The sequence below is a fragment of the Leuciscus leuciscus genome, assembly GCF_965113295.1.
Source record: "Leuciscus leuciscus genome assembly, chromosome: 19".
NCBI classification, from domain to species: Eukaryota; Metazoa; Chordata; class Actinopteri; order Cypriniformes; family Leuciscidae; genus Leuciscus; species Leuciscus leuciscus.
In genome coordinates, this window is record NC_138743.1 from 7,117,735 (window position 1) to 7,138,189 (window position 20,455).

General features: G+C 36.0%; 2 protein-coding genes across 2 annotated transcripts; one reads left to right on the forward strand and one right to left on the reverse strand.

Moving 5' to 3' along the window:
* On the forward strand, nt 1-10,762 carry napbb (N-ethylmaleimide-sensitive factor attachment protein, beta b). Its single transcript, XM_082148658.1, has 11 exons — nt 1-225; nt 1,511-1,590; nt 1,864-1,980; nt 3,052-3,098; nt 6,318-6,395; nt 7,206-7,261; nt 7,392-7,476; nt 7,642-7,746; nt 7,824-7,892; nt 9,033-9,083; nt 9,486-10,762. The coding sequence occupies exons 1-11, from the start codon at nt 128-130 to the stop codon at nt 9,588-9,590; spliced, it is 891 nt and encodes a 296-aa protein (XP_082004784.1). The 5' UTR covers nt 1-127; the 3' UTR covers nt 9,591-10,762.
* A 926-nt stretch (nt 10,763-11,688) lies between these two features.
* On the reverse strand, nt 11,689-17,822 carry gzf1 (GDNF-inducible zinc finger protein 1). Its single transcript, XM_082148589.1, has 6 exons — nt 17,739-17,822; nt 15,451-16,718; nt 14,703-14,797; nt 14,462-14,629; nt 13,991-14,148; nt 11,689-12,721 (listed from the first exon to the last, which is right to left on the reverse strand). Exons 2-6 carry the CDS (start codon nt 16,698-16,700, stop codon nt 12,074-12,076), a joined length of 2,319 nt encoding a protein of 772 aa, XP_082004715.1. The 5' UTR covers nt 16,701-16,718; nt 17,739-17,822; the 3' UTR covers nt 11,689-12,073.
* Nucleotides 17,823-20,455: the final 2,633 nt, after the last annotated feature.

Below are 20,455 nucleotides of genomic sequence, written 5' to 3' on the forward strand. Positions count from 1 at the left end.
GCCCACGCTTAAGAAACGCTATGACAGTATAATCCCCGCTGCTATAGTGACAGAGCGCGAGAGAAGCTAGCAGATAAGCGAAAAAAATATATTTTATCGTTTATCTGTTCATTTAACCACAGAAGTAATGGACAATTCCGGGAAAGAAAAGGAGGCAATTCAGCTTATGGCTGACGCCGACAAGAAAGTGAAGTCTTCCGGCTCTTTTTTAGGGGGAATGTTTGGGTAAGCTTGATGCCTCCTTCCCTATTTATCCGATCAGTCTGCTAGTCCGTAAAAATAGCATATAGTCAGTATGATCATGTTGTCAAGCTTTGGTTTTAGGTTTACCAGCGAACACTGACTGTTTATGTCATGCAAATTAAAAATATACATGAATTTTATTGTAAAAGTGACCCAAGCTGTTACAGGCCGCTTTGCGCATCAATCGATAGAAAAAAGGCTTGTTTGTTATAAAGGATAGCTGAATTTATTTGCAATGATCAGAATGACTTAATAAAATATCAAATATGAATAATAATAATAATAATTGATGTGGGTTCATGCCTGTCCCAGTAAGTGTTTGGCGCATTAGTGGCGCAGTGGCTGCGGTATTTACATTCATTTAACGTTACTTGTTTTTATTTCACTATAATAATACTAAGAAACACAGTATCACGGTACGACCACAATGGCCAAAAGATTATTAGTTAATGCATTCGAGTAGGAACGTCATGACACTTTACATACATTCATTGAATGAAAGTATATACAGTATATGAAAAAAAAGAAAAGTGGCATGACGTTCCTATAATATATATGTATAGCCTATCTATATATATATGTGTATGTATATGTATATATACATGTGTATATGTGTGTGTGTGTGTATATATATATATATATATATATATATATATATATATATATATATATATATATATATATATATATATATGAATGATACATTATGCAATATTTAGTTTAATTATGGCTTATGGTCGATATATACAAGATATGTATTGCTAATTACATTTTCATAGTAGATGTATTACATATTTAAGTGTATTTATATTTTATTAAATCAAGTTTAAAATCTTAATTTAAAAGTAAAAATGTATTGTAATATTTTTTTATAACCTATGGTTTTAAATTTCTCAAGAACAGCTGATGTTTTATTGATATCCCGATCATATAAGCACATATTCAGTGTTATTTATTGTAAACAAGCTCTGACCTACTATGTTGTGAAACGGATTTAATTAAAATAGGTTTGATTAATATTATATGAGGCATTTCAAAAACTGACCCAATTGAATATTCCCACCAGGAAACAAGTTATCTAGGCCTTTCTGTTTATTACCAGCTATACTTTTCTGACTTAATCCAATATACAACCAAATTTTACTTGTAAATCCTGACCAACATTTATAAAGCATATAACTTCTGTCTTGTAGATTTATTAGACAAACATAATTTAAGCATTAAGATGTTGACAAAAAGGCATAACTGAATTTTCTCACATCTTCAGGGGGAATCAGAAAGTGGAAGAGGCTTGTGAGATGTACGCCAGAGCGGCCAACATGTTCAAAATGGCCAAAAACTGGAGTGGTATGTGCTTTTTAGTGGTGCAGGAATGACATCGTTCACCTTTAACAATCATTATTGTATTATATAATGCTTAAAAGGTCATTATGTAACACACATTGAAATAGTTTGAATGGTCACTAGCCAACTAATATTTCTGAATGATTATCTCATCAATGCAAGTTATTATAGTGGAATCTTGAATATTGAAACGACTTTGTTTGTAATTTACAAGGAGTATTATATGTTTATGATATATTCATATCGCACTGATGAGGTTTGTGTGTTTGTTCCCAGCTGCAGGCAATGCTTTCTGTCAGGCGGCCAGACTTCACATGCAGCTTCAGAATAAGCACGATTCGGCCACCAGCTACGTCGATGCGGGGAACGCCTTCAAGAAGGCCGACCCACATGGTGAGGACACAGATCATGACTCCCAGTGTCATTGACAATCACAGAGCTGATTTATTCTGAATGATTGTTGATGCATCTCAAGAGGAGAATACTGAATGAGGCCTGACTGTTGAGATGCATCAAGTAATCCTAAATTTGTTCTTAAAGCAAATCTCAAACAAGAATCATTTCATCCTATCATATTTTTGCTGAATGGATTCATTAAAGGTACACTATGTAACTGTGTTTCTGTTCAAAATGAACAAGATTTAAATAATGAGTCAATACATCATCATTTCTATCTAAACTGGTTCTATCTCTGAAACCTAGTAGTAGTGAATGTATGATGAGCTGCAGGATAACCATATTCATCCGCAGTGTCACACAGAGCCGAAGCACAACCAAACAAAATGTGCTTCCGCAAAATGCATGCGGTTTAGTTTTTTTAAACGCTAGATGATTCTGATTTTATAAAACAATTGTTTCCGTGTTGTTTGTTTTAATATTATATACTGTTGTAGTATGTATTAATAGTTAATATTAGTTTTCATTTTTAAATTGTATTTAAATTTTAGTAATTGTATGTGCTTTTGTCATTTTTATTCGTTTTTTTTTTATATATTTCTATTGAGTTCAGTTTTAAGTTAAAAAAATCTCATCTAATATTTCTAATATTTATTTTAATTAATGAAACTATATTTTAATAATTTTAGTTAACAATAACAGCACTGGAACTGAAGTTTGTAGGTAGAAACGACGCCACTGACCACTAACAAATCAGAGGAAATTTGCATATGAATACAGTTTATGAAAATGTAAATGGTTCCTTAGACACAATAATTCAGCAGTGTAGCCATGTATAATAGAGAATGTTTATGTTAATATGGGCTGTCATTTAATTAAAATGTTAATCAAATTAATAACATGTGACTAATTAGCCTATACATTTTATATATATATATATATATAATCTCACCAAGTCGACAAAAAGTTCCCTTAGAATTCAATACATTTTGTTTTATTTCCATATCATTGATTCTAAGTCTGACTGTCTAACTCTTCCTCCTCCTTCTCTTTAATGCTTGCAATTAGAGGCTATCAAGTGCTTAAACGCATCCATTGATATTTACACAGACATGGTAAGATGTTTTTATAGCAGTCAAAAATCATAGTTTCATATAAGGTTGTGGTTGTGTTCTGTTGTCATCTGGGGGCATTTTAGACTGCAATTCACCTTTTAGCTGTCCAGCAATATTACAGGAGAAACTCCCACAGAACATTTGAACGGAATAATGAGACCGTAAAGCATTCCTCTTCATTCCGAAATCTAGGAGAAATTTCATAGAGTCACTAGAGCCCCTTTCACACTGAGAATCCGGAAAAAACACTGGTAATGTGTCCCGGGATCATCTGATTTAGGTTCATTCACACTGCCAGTGATTTCCTGGAATGAATGCATGCATTCACACACATCCCGTAAAGACACGTGACAACAGGATGTGATGTGTAATATCTCCACAGCGTCTTAAGTTTGCTTATGATCTGCGATTTCTCTCTCAAGAAACCATGTTCATGCATTTTTTTCCTAATTGATATATCTGTCTGCAGAACCACACTCGTCAGACCTGAAGTTAGTGGTGCTGACGATCGTGTAACCCACCCCAACCACTAACCTTATCCTTCACTAGATCTATAAACTCAACCTTAAAGGGATAGTTCACCCAAAAATGAAAATTCTGTCAGTAATTACTAGAGCCCGACCGATATATCGGCGGGCCGATATTATCGGCCGATATTAGGCATTTTCCAAACTATCGGTATCGGCATTTATAATGGCCGATAAATGAATATTTAAAAAATAAAATAAAAGCGGACGAAACACGCTTCAACCATGTTATGAGTGTTGGCGCTGCATAGTTTGTCCACCAGAGGGCACTATACAAGGAAGATTGCTCGGGCTAGAGGAGTGCACGAACAGAGTCCAGAGTTCACCTGAGTCGGGAGACGGCAGCGCAGGATGATTCTGTCAGCATTAAAGACTTTTAAAATAATTTAACTCGCGTTCATGTTTGAATGCCTTGTGTTTGTGATGCAAAAGACTATGCGCGCTAACCATTACCATAGTAAACATAGTAAACGCTTGAAGATACGCATAGTAAAAAAACATAGTGAACGCTTGAAGAAATCTGACCAATCATAAAGGCTATCACAGTCATGTTTTTATTTTATCTGTCAGTAGCCTACGTCTCGTCTCTTTATACCGGACTATCATAAAATAAAGCAACTTTTTTTTCGGGAGCTTCCTCTGTTTCTCTGACTGAAAATATCTGTATGGGAGTCGAGAGAGTGCTAAAGCCCCTCAGGTCGTATTTTTGGTGGCATATATTTGTAGAAATTTTCATTCTTTCTAAATGTGATGTAAATATGTCCTGTAACTACCAGATAAACAGTAACAGACGCGACTGAAGAAGTAAGTGTGTCCTTTCTTTTGTGAAATAGACGGTAACGGTAATTTATTTCTGAGTGACTAATGTGCAATTTTGACATTAATTCATTCATTATGATCAATGTATCACTTTTTATTGTAAACCTGTGGTAAAACATCGATGCTTGGGTTTTAAATATTCAAGTAAACAACAAAAATGCCAGCAAACGGCCGCTTTTATCATGTTTGTTTTCAACGCTGTTTCCAGTGATTTCTGATTAGTTTTCTGATAAAACTTCCATTTGTTGGTGAAATGATGGGTTAGTGTGACGTTGTTCCAGAGAGGCGTGTTACGGGCGTGTTTTAGTGAAGCACTGTGGAGCTTCTGGCCCGAACGCGGCTATCACAACGAACTTATTCTGCCTAAATAAAGTAATGATTACTGTATTTATAACTAGCATATCTGTAGTTCCAGTCTCTGCATTGTAAAATGTAAATTAGGCACGCGAGGAGTGAACATTTAGACATAGAGAAAAAGTATCAAACATAGCCTGTGCATAAAAGTTAGCATTTCTTTTACACGTGTGTGAAATCCAAGTGTGCGTTGCTGACTTAAGCCGCATTAACGAGTCACATAATGTAGATTTTAGAAGGCAGGCAGCAAATGATGATTGAAAATGGTTTGTTGTAGCTTGATGGAATAGATGGATAGAATTAAAAAAGTGCAGGTAAAGGGATAAGCAAGTTGACATTGTAATTATAAGGTAGCTTATAACATTGACATTTGGCAGACGCTTTTATCAAAAGCGACTTACATTGCATTTAAAGGTACACACACACACAAGGAGTGACCTTTGTCTTGTTTAATAATAATACAAATGATGATGATAATAATAATATCATCATCATTGATTTTTAAAATTATTACTGTCAATATTAATAATAATAGTTGATTTTTTTTGTTCAAAGGACTTTAAGTTTCATATCTTAAGTTTGTATTTTTAATATACATTATATTTATCAGAACTTTAATATTTTCTGTTCTGTTGTGACAATAAAACAAACAAGTTTATTTTTAAACTGCATTATCATATTATTTTAGTAAGGCTGAGGACTCTACATTATGAAATTGTGAAATAACTACAAATAACATATGTTAGGGAAATCTGTTCATGTTTTGTTACGCGTTTCTGGATAAAAAAAAAAAATATATATATATATATATATATATATATATATATATATATATCGGCCGATATATCGGAATATCGGATTTTTAAATCGCCAAATATTTGTATCGGTATCGGCCTTAAAAATCCCATATCGGTCGGGCTCTATTTTACTCACCCTCATGATGAACGAAAGTCTCACGGGGTTGGAACAACATGAGGGTGAGTAATTACTGACAGAATTTTCATTTTTGGGTGAACTAACCCTTTAACGAATGCAAACCCCACCCAACCACTAAACCTGCCTTTAATGACACTATAAGCTCCACCCCAACAGCGGTGTGAGACTGCTGGCCTGGTGTCCTCAGACTGCTGGGGAAAAAAATGGTTCTGCGTTTGGTTATTTTTCTAAACTAGCGCATCGCGTACCGTTCCACTAAGCTGGCGAACGATCTCAGCTTCAGCGTCATCACTACGACACACCCCTTATGCCATTGGTCCTGCCTTTTGTTCACACAGGGCGCGTTCCGGGACTCATCCCGGTATCAATCCTGGGACGTGTTTGCGTTCACACTCACAGAAGACACTCTAGCAATTCTATGGCAATTTTCTGGGATCAACAGTGTGAAAGGGGCTTAGATGAGGCTTATAATATATATAATCTGCAAACCATGTAGATTAGAAATAGATTAGAAAATCTTGATGGATACTGAATGTACTCAATTGATATTCATTTGATAATATCTCTTCTGTTCTGTCCTCAGGGAAGATTCACCATCGCAGCCAAGCATCATATCACAATCGCTGAGGTGTACGAGTCAGAGCTGGTGGACATTGAGAAGGTACAAACATGTCATTTAGTGTAACCCAGCGGTGCATCTTATTTATTAGCATATACTGAGAATGTAGAATGGTTTTCTATATTCTGTTGGACACTGAATTCTTAAAACTAAATTAAGTATAAAACACATTCCTAATTTAACAGATATTCATAAGCTGCATTTGAATGTTGTTTGAAGTTTATATCATCTTAAAATACATTTTAGCCAGTTCGATCTCTTGCCACCGCGAAGCTTTGAAGTGTAAATTAATACATTTACATTCACAATCTTAAACTGCAAACGTTTAATATGCAAACAGAGCGTTTAATAAATCATTAAGCAACCATTATTATTATTATTATTATTAATGATGATGATGATAATTACTGAGAATACAATTATTATAATGTATTATTTATTATTAAAGTCATGCATTAAATGGGCTTTTTTAAGCAAGTTCATAAACAGTTCAGCAAAAACCCAGTTGACTCCTAGTATTTTGCTTTAATAATAATAAAAATAAAAAGTAATATATTATTATTGACAATTATCAATAATAAATCATTAACCAACCATCATTAATAATAATAATAATAATAATGACTGATTATAAATTATTGTAATGTATAATTTATTATTCTTAATAAAGTATTATTAATAAATAATACATAATAAATGTTTAAAAATAGCATGCAGTCTCTTAAAACAGATTTTATAACCTTTAATAAAGTTGTTTTCTAATAGTGCGCTGCTCTAGTTATCTGTTGTGGATGTTAAACAGAACAGTATTCTGTCACCGGTTAAGATGATTCTGTTTCTGGTTGTCCAAAGGCGATTGCACATTATGAACAAGCGGCTGACTATTACAAAGGAGAGGAATCAAACAGGTAAGCTTCGCAGAAGCCAAATAACCAAGGTCTTGTGTTTTCCCCATTTGTTTCTAAAGAGAGGTTTTATGATTAAGGCATTTTGATTATTAGTTTAAGATTTGATATGGTCCATTTGCTTAATTTACAGCTCTGCAAACAAGTGTCTGCTGAAGGTGGCTTCATACAGCGCTCAGTTAGAACAGTACGCCAAAGCAATAGAGATTTATGAGCAGGTATGCCATCTGTCCATCTCCTGCAGATTCCTCCAACATTGCTTAGTCACTCACCAGCAGTTGCTAAATCACTGTGTGTGTGTGTGTGTGTGTGTGTGTGTGTGTGTGTGTGTGTGTGTGTGTGTGTGTGTGTGTGTGTGTGTGTGTGTGTGTGTGTGTGAACAGGTTGGATCCAACACCATGGACAATCCCCTTCTGAAATACAGCGCCAAAGAATACTTCTTCAAAGCTGCTTTGTGTCACTTCATCGTGGACGAGCTAAACGCAAAGGTCAGTTCTCAGTTGAGGATGTGCAGATTGATATGGAGATCTGATACAGATGATGAGTATGATTTCTTCTGTTGTAGCTCGCTATTGGAAAGTATGAAGAGATGTTTCCAGCCTTCTCAGATTCAAGAGAATGCAAACTTCTGAAGGTTTGTGATTATAGAGTTTGTGCTTATAATTTTTAATCAGGGTGGATTAGACTAGTGGGTAAAGCAGAAAAAAATCAAGTCTGCTTGCATTGAAGGATTCTTTCAATTACGTTTTCCATTAAAGTGCAATATTTCACGGATGGGATTTTTTTTTTTATATGTACGGATTTCCATATTTTCCGACCTGAAAAGTATGAGCCACGTGAATTGCGTAAATCAGAGAAACACATGGTTGGGGTTGGTGTGATTTAATTATTAATTAAACTGCAAAATGTTGCGTTTTCTAATACATTTATTTCATGCACCATCATCGCACCGCTAAACTTCGGGACACTATTAGCATGTTAGCCAGTGTACCAAATGTGAGTAAGAATCGCGGTTGGAATGGTGTTACTTGTTTTTATGAATTAACAAAGCATGGCTGTGAGAATGTGATATGGCTTAGTGCAATCATCAAATCGCAACAGTTGTGATATAAAATTCTATAAATATATATAGTCTGACATGCTGCATGTTTCAGAGCACAGCACTGTGTTCAATTTCAGTTTCAATTATCACTTATATATAATTTGCATTTGGGAATGCAACATGCGCCGACCATGACCAGGTTTAGTGTTTTATCTTTCCTCATTATTAACATATGAAAAAAATATATGTATTTCCCTCATATTTTGATGGTTTAATCGACCTTGCAGGGTCATTAAAAACAAAGATCCCCTCCAGATATCACCTTTGGCCTCTAATTGTAAGATTAAAAAAACAGGAACTCATAACAGGTTAAGGCTTGCACTATTATTATTGTCAACTATTGCCCTTGATATTGTAATGATGATGTCTATTAACGGAATATATTTCAAATGTTTTTATGTGTAGAGAAACGGCATATTCTTTTAGTCTACTAAAACCTGAACACCATTTATGATATTTTTTTATATTTTTTTTACGTATTAAAAAATAAAGAGTTCAGTTCACATTGGTTATCTTTATCTTAGTAATATTAAAAAAAGAAATGGTTATTCAAATTGGGAATAAATTATATAAAGAAAGCGAGAAAAGAATGTTTCCCATCAATGGACTGTAAACATCAAGTTTTGCACCACTTTCAAAAATGAATAATGATAAGAGTTTTTGTCCTTCCAGAAACTTCTAGAGGCCCATGAGGAGCAAAACGCAGAGGCTTTCACAGAAGCGGTAAGACTCCACCTTAACATCTTTCCATTTTATTCATAGAAAATTAATTGAATTGAATATTTTGCCTTGTTAAAATACTTAATATTTCAACCAATGACACAAGTCTGGGACGGGACTGTCTACTAGGTTGTCATTTTTGCAATTCGTTTTGGCGACACTAATGGCACAGAAATCTAATTTTATTTTTATTAATATTTTGAATTAGCTTTTATTTTTATATTCTTAGTTTATCTAAATATTGCTATTTATGTTTAATTTATTGTTTCTAGTGCTTCAACCTAAACTTATTTCAGTTTATTGCCTTTCACATTTTAGTTTAGTTTATGTTACTAATATTTAATAGTGTTCATTCTTCCACAGTTCCTCTATATGACGATAAGAGTTTTTCTCTCCATCTTTCAGGTGAAGGAGTTTGACTCCATCTCACGCCTGGACCAGTGGCACACCACCATGCTTCTGCGGATCAAGAAGACCATTCAGGGCGACGACGAGGGCGACCTAAAATGATCTGGACCACCCACTGCATGGCACACTCTTTCCCCACTTCCATTTTACATCAGTTTTGTGCAATGGCCAAGTCCAGGTTTCCCAAAACAGTATGTCAAAATGTATTGCTACAACATTTCTAGAGAATATACTTATAAGCCTGTACTGTTAACATTGATATCCAGTTATATAGTATAGCACATATCAAAAATTTAGCACAGCAGTTGAAAGATGTGCTCTGGTTTCCCTGTTGCGTTACGAGGGTATTTCTGGAAACACGGAGCGAACCGGTTCATGAGATATTAGAGGATTCAATGGGAATTTGAGATAGTCCTCGGGTTATTTCGCAACAGTCACTGAATTGTAACGTGCTAGAGCTGCATGAATTGTACAGATATAATTATTGAGTCAGTGCTGCAGGATTGTGTATTTTGATTAATGTTATTTAGACATTGACCTTTATGTTGTTTTTATTTGTGCAGTTTTTGTAGTCTGCTCACACTAGTTGGCATGCAGGCCTCAAAATGCAGCTGTCGCCCATGTTTAATTTAAATCAGACATTCATGCAGCACTGAGAATTTCATTTTCCCATAATCCACCATTTTGAATTGTAATTTAAATTCTTACAAAATCATGTCATACCTGATGGAAATTATTTCTTTTTCTATCCACTCTTTGAAATTTTACTTTTGGATTGTTTTCTTAAATACATATATATATTTATTTAATGTAATTATTACCTGAAATATTATTATTATTATTATTAGTCAGAGTATTATTACTGTAATAATATTATAATTAGTCTGAAATATTATAAACATTATTATTCTAATAATATTAGTTAAAAAAAATCCATTTAACTCTCTATTTTTACACCGTCTAAGTTAAATCAGCATCTCCATCAGCAAAGCAATTGATGCGTTTGTAAAATCCTTGTATAACCTTTATTATCATGCTCTATGTGTGTGTGTCGTGTTGTGAATGCAAAGCTCATGTACTCTCCACTCCTGTGGTCTTTAGCAGCGCATGTCATTCGGTGTTTCACGTGTCGTGACGTCTGTACTTTACCATATTCTAGAGTTTTTAAGAAGCCATGAAGACGTACCAAACGATGTACTTTCCCACAGAGCAACTGATGTCTTTACTGAATGTCTGTGAGAATGTACAGAAATAAAAACCAATACTGAAATGGGTTCATGATTCAGTTCTATCGGTTTCTGCCTAAAGAGTGGTGTTCGCCAAGCCTAGCATCTCTATTACGTATTCTCAGTGTTACATTTATAACTCTTGTGCTGTGGACATGATCAAATCACACGGCTAGTTATGGAAAGTAAATATAAGAATATTTATTTATATAGGCCCATATATATATAATTTTAGTTTGGGGTCAATAAGATTTATTAATGTTTTTGAAAGAAGTCTCTTCTGCTCACCAAGGCTGCATTTATTCGATCAAAAATAGAATAAAAACAAAAATATTACAATTTCAAAGAACTGTTTTCTATGTGAATCTAATTTATTTCTGTGATCAAAGCTGAATTTTCAGCATCATTACATGATTCAGTGTCGCATGATCCTTCATAAATCATTTTAATACACTTATTTTCTGTTCAAGAAACATTTCTTATTATTATTAATATTAATTCAATTGAAATACAAATCTTTTAAAACATTATAAATGTGTTAACTGTCACTTTTTTCACTCTATCAATGTAATGCTTCCTTGATGAATAAAAGTATTAATTTCTTTCCAGAAAAAAAAAAGATTTTTACTGGCCCCAAACTTTTGGACGGTAGTGTATATGAGTGAGTGTGTGTGTGTGTGTGTGTATTTATATTAAACATCTATATTCAGTCTAAAACAGAGGTGCCCAGATTTTTACTAGAAAGGACACATCAAACTATTATAATAAAATGTACATTTTTACTTAAATTCACTTGTATATTATTCACTTTTATTCACTTATCTCAACACATCAATCCAAAATTAAAACAAAAAAATGTTTTAAACCTTAATAATTATGGTTCAATGGCATGTTTTTCTTTTTTTTTTAAGGTCATCATGGGCCAACTTTGGCCTGGTTTGAGCATCTCTGATCTAAAAGACAAAAACAAAAGCTGAATTCAATAGATACTTTATTGGATGATTTTAGGGAGTGTTATCTTGGTTGCAAATCATTATACACATAATAGGATACTAAAAACAAAGCATTTGCGTCATTTGAAATGTGTATTTGTAGTGTTGAGCATGATAAATATCTGAAAATCATTACTGAGAAAAAAAACCCCTAATATTTGGTTTTACAGGAAACACAAAAAAAAAAGTTTAATGACAAGATGTGGAATGGGAAATTGTATATGATGTCAGAAACAAACTAGAGAAGAATTTAACACTGTGATTTAAGTACTGTACGAGTTACATTTATAGATAATTTCTCCACTCATAACGCAAAAAAAGTATTTACATTGTTTTGTTGAGTTTTTGCAACTGAAGTTGATATAATCTACTCGGCATCCACTTCTACTGAGATTTCTATGGTGTTTGAAGCATCTTCCTGTTGGATGTCTGCACAGTCCGTCTCCTCAAGCACAACAGACTGGACCGCTACACACTCTTCATCCGCAGCCGAAGCCAGAACGCTCTCGGTTTTATCGGCTCCTGATGCTGCGGCTGCCGTTGCTGGAGCCAGTATGGCGTCTGAAACGTGACTGGTGACTGTGATTGGCACAGAACCGGATATCGCCGGCGAGACGCTGATGGAACGTGCGACTGAAATGGGGATGGAAAAGGGAACGGTCATGGGCATCCCGACCGCAGAAGCATCCAGAGAGATCATGCTGGTGCCGTCCGTGGTGACCAGCGGCTGCAGTTGTGTTCCCGCGGGCACTTCGGTCTGGATGACCGTGAGGCCGCCCAGGGCGCTGTGGCTGACCAGCGCGATGGTTCCAGGTCCGGCCCAGTCTCCGGAAATGGTCACGGGTTCTCCGGATACAGTCAACCCTGTGTTGCTCTGATGATCCTGTGCTTCGGGAACAGATTCCGCTGCCTTTTCCTTTTTCTGAGAAGAGCCCTTCGGTTTCTTGGCTCTGTTTTCAACATTTCCCTCCAAAACAACCAGGAAGTTCTTCCATGGAGTTTGTTTGTCATGAGTCTGCATATGGAAAAAGTTTGATTATATTAAGTCCCAATTCAATGCACAACAACTAAATCCCTACTAACTTAACTTGCTAACTTAACCAGCATTATTGATATCTAATTAATGTGATGAGAGTTTGATGATTATAAATAGCTGTAAGTGGTGTGTGTTCTGAGTAACTGTTAACAGATTTATTGTGTTCTAGAGTGGAATAAAAGGTCTAATGTGTTCATGGACACATTTAGGCATGAATTACACTAGCGTTTAAAAGTTTGGAGTCGGTAAGATTTTTTTAAAAGTCTGCGTGAACTGGAAGTTGCGACCAAATTTACTTTAGCATTGTGACGTATTTTCAGAATGAAACTGAATATCGAATGAGAAAAATAAAAGGCGTGGCTTGTTTTTTTTTCCTGCTGGGAATTGATTGGATCTAGAAAAGTGGGCGTTCCGTTCAACTCGTCAAACTGACGTCATCAGAGAAGGAAGGTCATTCCAGAGGGGAAGTATATTTTCAGATTATGATTAAATATTTTTTAAGGATGAATTTGCACAGATGAATTGTTAACCATGAGACTAGTAATGTGCGCTAACAAAGTAAATAGTGTCAAATTTGATTTCATGCCAACTTTAATGTTTTTGAAAGAAGTCTCTTAATCTCACCAAGGCTGCATTTACTTGCAGTAAAAAATGCAGTAAAACAGTAATATTACTACAATTTTAAAAAAGTTTTAAATTTGTATATATATTTCAAAATGTAATTCATTCCTGTGATGCAAATCTGAATTTTCAGCATCATTACTCCAGTCTTCAGTGTCACATGATCCTTCAGAAATCATTCTAATATGATGCTCAAGAAAAAATTAAATATGTTAAAAAACAGTTGTGCGACTTAATATTTTTGTGGAAACATTTTTGTGATACATTTTTTCAGGATGTTTTGATGAATGTAAAAGTTCAAAAGAACAACATTTCTTTCAAACAGAAATCTTTTGTAACATTATAAAAGTATTTACTGTCACATCTGATCAACTAAATGCATCCTTGCTAAATAAAAGTAATTTCTGTCAAAAGTTAGGAAACCTCAGTAACAGGTTTAGTTGGCATACTGGCACCTATAAAAATACTTACAGTCCTTTCCGGACTTTTTCCACCATTTATAGTAAAATACATGATGATTTAATGTAGTAATGCAATGAACTGAAAAGCCCATGGGCATGAATATTTTTTATAGGCGCTATAAACCCACTTGTAAAACCGTGCTGTGTAAAATGGCAGGTTCTTTACCATAGTGTGTCGGCGTACGGTGGATTTGTCAGTGAACGTTCTTCCACACATGCTGCACATGTACGGCTTCTCTCCGGTGTGGATTCTCTGATGTCTCTGCAGGGCGTTGAGTTGAGTGAACTGCTTATCACAGTCCTTACAATGATACGGCCTTTCACCTGTGAAGAAAGCAGAGCCGAAACAGGTAGTTCTGGTTTTAATGATCGTCCCTATAGTAAAATATACTCAAACCTGTGACTGTACATCAGTTGTGCATTGCTTGTTGAACTATCGGTATACTATACTTTGAACATGCTAATGAACTATAGTACTTTGCAGTTTAATGTAATTATAATTATGCAATTATTTACTGCACATTGGTGTCTTTCATCAAACTGCTTTTGCAACTATTTTATATGATCAATATGCTTTAGTATATGTCACATTAGAGAGCATTTGAGCACTACTTGAGTGAAATGCACAGCAATATACCTGTGTGTATTTTCATATGCTGGTGGAGGGAGTTCCTCTGAGCAAACGCTCTTTCGCAGGTTTCACATTTGTAGGGTCTGAATCCTGAATGGATTCTGTTGTGATGTTTCAGGTACTCTTTGGATGCAAAGCTCTTCCCACAGTTCTCACACATGAACGGCTTTTCCCCTAGAGAAGAGGGAGTCATTATCTTTTGCCATCATATTATTTCTCTTTCAGTAACAAGAACCAGTTGGCTCACCTGTGTGACATCTTCTGTGGTAGGACAGCATGTGGTTCTGGGTAAATCTGGCACCACAGAGGTCACAGGCGAAAGGTTTCTCTCCGGTGTGGATCCTGGAAAAATATATGATGGAATGTGTAAATAGTAAATGCGCAACACAAGATGTTCATTAGGGATGCATTACAAATTTCAGTATTTGCAATATTTAGTACTTTTTTAAACAATTATGATTGCACCAATTTGCATTTTCTGCACTGGTATTCTAAAATGTATTGTGATTGTGTTTTTTTTTCACCAGGTGTGAACCGTATTTTTGGTCAAAATGTTGCCCATCATATTATATTAAATATGATATGCTATATTTTATTAATTGATATTATAATAGATTGTATATTATATTATACACTGCCCGGACAATTTTTTTTTTTAAAGCCACTGTTTGGATTTAAATGGGAAAATACTTAAGTGTCTATGATTGGTTCATTATTGCAGTGATGATTATGTTTCGAGCATGTTATATGTTTGGCAACAGTCCTTCTAACACTAATTGACAGAGTGTGTAGCTTTTCATTTCTTAAACAACTATGTAAGAAGACACATCATGGCCATATTCCATATGTCAAGATTCATCTCGCTCAAATTGTGAAAGAATGGTTGCTTACTTAAAGAGCCAATTTTAGGTAGCATTCATGTATTTAGCACCCTAATATTTAGGGTTTGAGGTTTGTATCAGATTAACTAGTGCATCCCATTTGTTGCCCACTACCTTTGATGCGTCTTGAGGGCTGAACTCTGGGAGAATCTGGATCCACACTCGTCGCACTTGAAGGGTTTGTCCCCCGAGTGTGTCCTCTCATGCAGAGTCAGGGCCGTTTTGGAGCTCAGAGATTTGCCGCAGATGTGGCAGAAGTGCCTGTCCGTGCCGCCCTCGTGCACCTGCCGTCTGTGGCGGGTCACGTCCTTCTTGCGCTTGAAGGTTTTGTTGCAGACGTCGCAGGGGAAGAGCCTCTCGTCGCTGTGCACGTGCCGCTGGTGGATTTTCAGGTTGCAGCGGTTGGCGAACGTCTGCTCGCAGATGTCGCAGCGGAACGAGGTGTCCATTTGAACCCCGTGGCTGACCTTCAAGTGTTTCAGGAAGCTCTTCTCGTAGTAGAAGGACCGGCTGCATTTTTCACACCTGTACTTTGACGCTCCTTTCTTGATCTCCTTCTCGGCTTCGTCTGCCTCGTCCATTTCCTCATTGGGCTGGTAGTCTGATTCTTGAGGGTCTTCCTCAGGCACATCGTGAGGTGACTCGGGCCCAATGTCATCGCAAGCGTCTTTTTCACCCAAAGCGGCCTGAGATGGTTCTGCCTCTGGATCATGTGACGTCTGTTCTTCTTCTGCTGCTGCTGTGTCAGAATCATCAAATGTTTCTGTTTTTGACTTTTTCAGAGGGAAGTCCACAGAGACTCTCCGACCGGCTAACCTACTGCTTCTCCTGCCGTGCACGTCCGGTTCCGTCTCCTTCACAGTTTCAGACACTTTTACTGTCTTCTTTCTCTTTATTGCTCTTTTCACACCTTCTTGTTTTGTCTTGACTTGAGTAGTATTTGAATCCACGTCATCTTTCTGCAGAGATTCAGCTGAAACGGCACTGGGAATTTCAGCCTCACAAGCATCCACTAAGTCTGGGCACTTCAAGAGATTTGCCATTTGTAATACGGTACTGATGTAACTTTTCTCCACCTCCATTTTCCCAGAATACACATACTCCAAGAATTTTGCAAACGCATTTGGTGAAATGTCGCAGAGGAAAATCTTTTTCACTTGGTCATTAGATAAGAGATGGGATTTGAAGTAACCACTGGATGCGGCGAGGACCACCTGATGGGCCTCAAACTCCTCCAGCTCTCCTTGAAAATCCACCTGCACCGTGATGTCACACAGGTTTCCCATGGTCCTCAGCTTCCACATGGCATTGAGGAGATTTTTGTGGTGACAGTTGGATTGCAGTTGAACAAATCCATCACTCATCTTCTCTGGTTTCTGCAGCTGCCACAACATAAACAAGGCAAGTCAGTAACAGACACATTTATCAAACATACATACGTGTGTATATATATATATATATGCATTTACTGTGACAAATTTCTATATATGTGGCCCTGGATCACAAAACCAGTCACATGTCGCACAGGTATATTTGTGGCAATAGCCAACAATACATTGTATGGGTCAAAATTATCGATTTTTCTTTTATGCCAAAAATCATTAGGCTATTAAGTAAAGATCATGTTCCATGAAGATATTTTGTACATTTCTTACCGTAAATATATAAAACATTTATTTTTGTGAGGGAATGCAGCACAATCGCGAACATAAATGGACAACTTTAAAGGGGATTTTCTCAATGTTTAGATGTTTTTGCACCCTTAGTTTCGAGATTTTCAAATAGTTGTATCTCGGACAAATATTGTCCTATCCTAACAAACCATACATCAACGGAAAGCTTATTTATTCAGCTTTGATGATGTATAAATCTCAATGTCAAAAAATTGACCCATGTGACTGGTTTTGTGGTCTAGGGTCACAAATGTGTATTTTCTTTTTAAAAACACAGACTATTAAACACCTTATAAATCACTTTGAGTTCTTTAAAAAAAAAAAAATTATAATAATAAAATGAATATAACCCTTGTATTTCTGTACTAAAGCCTTTTTAGCTATGTTAAGCAGGTTATTGTAACTTACATGCTTAAAACTATAGCTTTGTAGGTCATGGTAACGGCACAAAATATATATAAACCAATTTCTCTCAGTCTCATTTAAACTTCTTTTATTCACATAATTATGTGTACGTGTTCATTTATCTGCTTTGGAGTAAAACCGTCAAGAGAAAATAAAAGGGGACGCTAAAGCAGTTAGCATCATTAGCTTTGATCTTCGGGTATTACTAGCAACTGAGCTAGTGAAATTTAAGAGAGAAATACAGGTGATTAGATCAGATGTTTAATGTCCATCGGTGACATGCCGTGAAAGGAGGGTTTGCATTGCAGGCTGGAGATTTCTTACCGTAAGGCCAGTAAAACGGCAGCCCTGTACAAATCAAATCCACAGGCACAACAAGAGTATTTCCGGTAGAACGCGCACTCAGCGCACACTAGAGCAGAAGGCATCATGGGAAATTGAGTTTTTCTTTTAGAGATTCTCTTGATTCGTGATAGGATGTATGGTGTATTTTAAAATTACATTTTGTCTGTTAAATCACTCCATATAATAATAATAATAATAATAATAAAACACTTTATTTAAGTGAATAATGCAATATTAATAAAATAAAATGTAAAACTGCAAATATATTTATATTTTTGTATATATTTTATTTTTATTTACTAATGTTTTGTTTTGTATGGATAGATGATTTTGTCTGATTTAGAATTTTTTTATTATTAATATTACTGCTGCAGAGCTTTTTATAGGCTACTTCATGCATCATTGAAAGCTGAATAACTCCTCCAATCAGGTAATGTTTTACATTTTCAGATTGGATTTTTCTACATAACTTGCCCTACAGTTTTATTTATTAAATTTTTTTTTGGTCAGAGTTCTAGAGACATGTCAGGGGTGGAAAAATATTGCTCATGCTGTAAACACAACCACCCACCCACTCTGTGCCTGTGGCTTGTGACCTTTGCTAAATACGATATTGCTCTTAAAATACTAAAGGGCAACCGGGTTCATGGGTAAACTACTGTGACCACCCTGTTACTATTCTTGCCTGCGCATGCATACAAGGAGGTCTGCAATTTGCTACAATCTGCATGTATTTTGGGGGGGGGGGGAATAAAGACCAGTCAGCAGTTACTTTTTCCATGTTTCTCAGACCGTACAAGTGCAGGTCTATAGGGATTTGTGTGGCCTTCAAATGCAATCCAAAACACCAACTTCAAGACTCATGTTCACAGATGGGCAGAGATAAGATGGCATATAGATGAAGCCTAACAAGCTTAGTTTTAGGTTTTATTACAGAGCTACTGGCAGTAAATCTCTGCTAGTAAAAGAGCTCAGAATTGAATCACACAAAATTGCATCGCACTACATTTTAAACACATTTTCTGACGTTATTTAAAGCCTGTAGCTACTTAATTTTTATTTATTTTTTGACATTAGCCTAGTCCTAGACTAAAATGCATGTTTGAGCTGTTTTAACTGAAAGCAACTTGCACTGATATTATATATCTTACAATACGTCAGTGCCATTGTTTTGTCTCGAGAGGCACACCAGTAATGTTTTCTTTTCTTTTTCTAAAGCACGTTGATAAAAGCTACTTAAATGTCCTAATTTAACTAAGGCCTATACTCCTGGCTTAAGCTATGTCTTTGAAACAAGGCCTAGGAATTGCAATAAAATGTATGCAATATGCCATGTATAAACTATGTACAATATGTGGATAATGTATCCCACTCTCACAATGCAAGGAACTTAAAAACATAGAATCCCATAGAAGAACATTTTATAATCTAAAGAACCTTTTTCCAGTATAAATAACATTTTGTGCAATGGAAATGAGGCATTGAGCTTGGTAAAGCTGCAGTTTCCTCTAACCGTTTCTCCTCTTAATCTCCTCCATATTGCTTTAAAATATAGTATTCTCTGCAGAATTCAAATGAACGGATACGTTTTCTGGTCTCCGCCGACTCGCGAATATGATCCGCTCTGTGTATCGTGTCTCTGGACCGGAGCAGTGTGTGCGCTGCGGTGGTTTGCGTGATACTAACGTGAAACCAGACTTCATTCGCCCCAATGGAAAGCACATTACACTGTCTGAATCGTTCCCTATCCCCTATATAGTGCACTATGTGCCATTCACCATGTAGAAAAGAGTAAATGTGTGAACAAGTGACCAATTTTTCAGCTGCAGCTTCAGCTTCTATTTATAGTGTAGGGGCGGAGCTTCAGATTCTAGAGAGCATTTGATTGGACAGAAGATCTAATGAGAAACTGAAGTGCATAGTGATGTCATCAAAATCATTGATCCATATTGGCGGAAGTGAGAGACTGTAAGTTTGAAATGCTTATATCTTCTAAATGCGAATTTTGTGATTGTTTTGGAGCACACTATCTTACAGATAACAGTAAGGCTAATATATTCATACTAAAAGCCAAAAAACTTAAATTTTTATTTCATGGGGACTTTAAATTTACATTCATAAAACCTGCAGAAACATACTAGCTCATGTCCACCAGATGGTGCTGTTGCAAACAGATTAGTTGATAATGGAAAACTGGACCTGAGTTTGGTATGCATGTCCGGGCACTGCACAGTTACATTTGATCCCCTGCATTAATTTGATCTGGACAAAACCTCCCGCTAGACACTGAAAACTAAACACAGACATGGAAATACAGTGCAGTAATGTGGAACCCCTCCTTACTAGTAAGAACATGTCAAGTTTAAATTGACTAAAAGTGACAGAGGCATTTCCAAAGCTTCCACTGCCAAGATGTTTTCCCAACGGCGGTCCCATTTCACGCACAACGTGAGGTTTCATAAAATGCCCCGTCTTTGTTATTAATGATCTGTTGATAGAAAACTGGACTCTTTATTTATTCATTCGAGTCATGATCTATCATGTTAATCAGATGCAAGTTTAGGCATTTTCTGTGTGTTAGTCCTCCAGGATTCACCAGGGGGTTTGCGTGGTCTGCCAAAGCACGCTTTATTGACATAGGAAATCCATATGCCTTGCATTTCCCTTAATGAGTTCTGCAAGAGCGCGGCTCCTTC

Excerpts from the sequence above, each read along its gene's own strand:
- gzf1 (XM_082148589.1), bottom strand. The coding sequence starts at position 16,700 with ATGAGTGATGGATTTGTTCAACTGCAATCCAACTGTCACCACAAAAAT. Across the intron at positions 14,798-15,450 it reads GCCCTCAAGACGCATCAAAG|GATCCACACCGGAGAGAAAC; the intron begins GTAGTGGGCAAC and ends ATATTTTTCCAG. Across the intron at positions 14,149-14,461 it reads GCATATGAAAATACACACAG|GTGAAAGGCCGTATCATTGT; the intron begins GTATATTGCTGT and ends CTTTCTTCACAG.
- napbb (XM_082148658.1), top strand. The coding sequence starts at position 128 with ATGGACAATTCCGGGAAAGAAAAGGAGGCAATTCAGCTTATGGCTGAC. Across the intron at positions 1,981-3,051 it reads CAAGAAGGCCGACCCACATG|AGGCTATCAAGTGCTTAAAC; the intron begins GTGAGGACACAG and ends GCTTGCAATTAG. Across the intron at positions 9,084-9,485 it reads CAGAGGCTTTCACAGAAGCG|GTGAAGGAGTTTGACTCCAT; the intron begins GTAAGACTCCAC and ends TCCATCTTTCAG.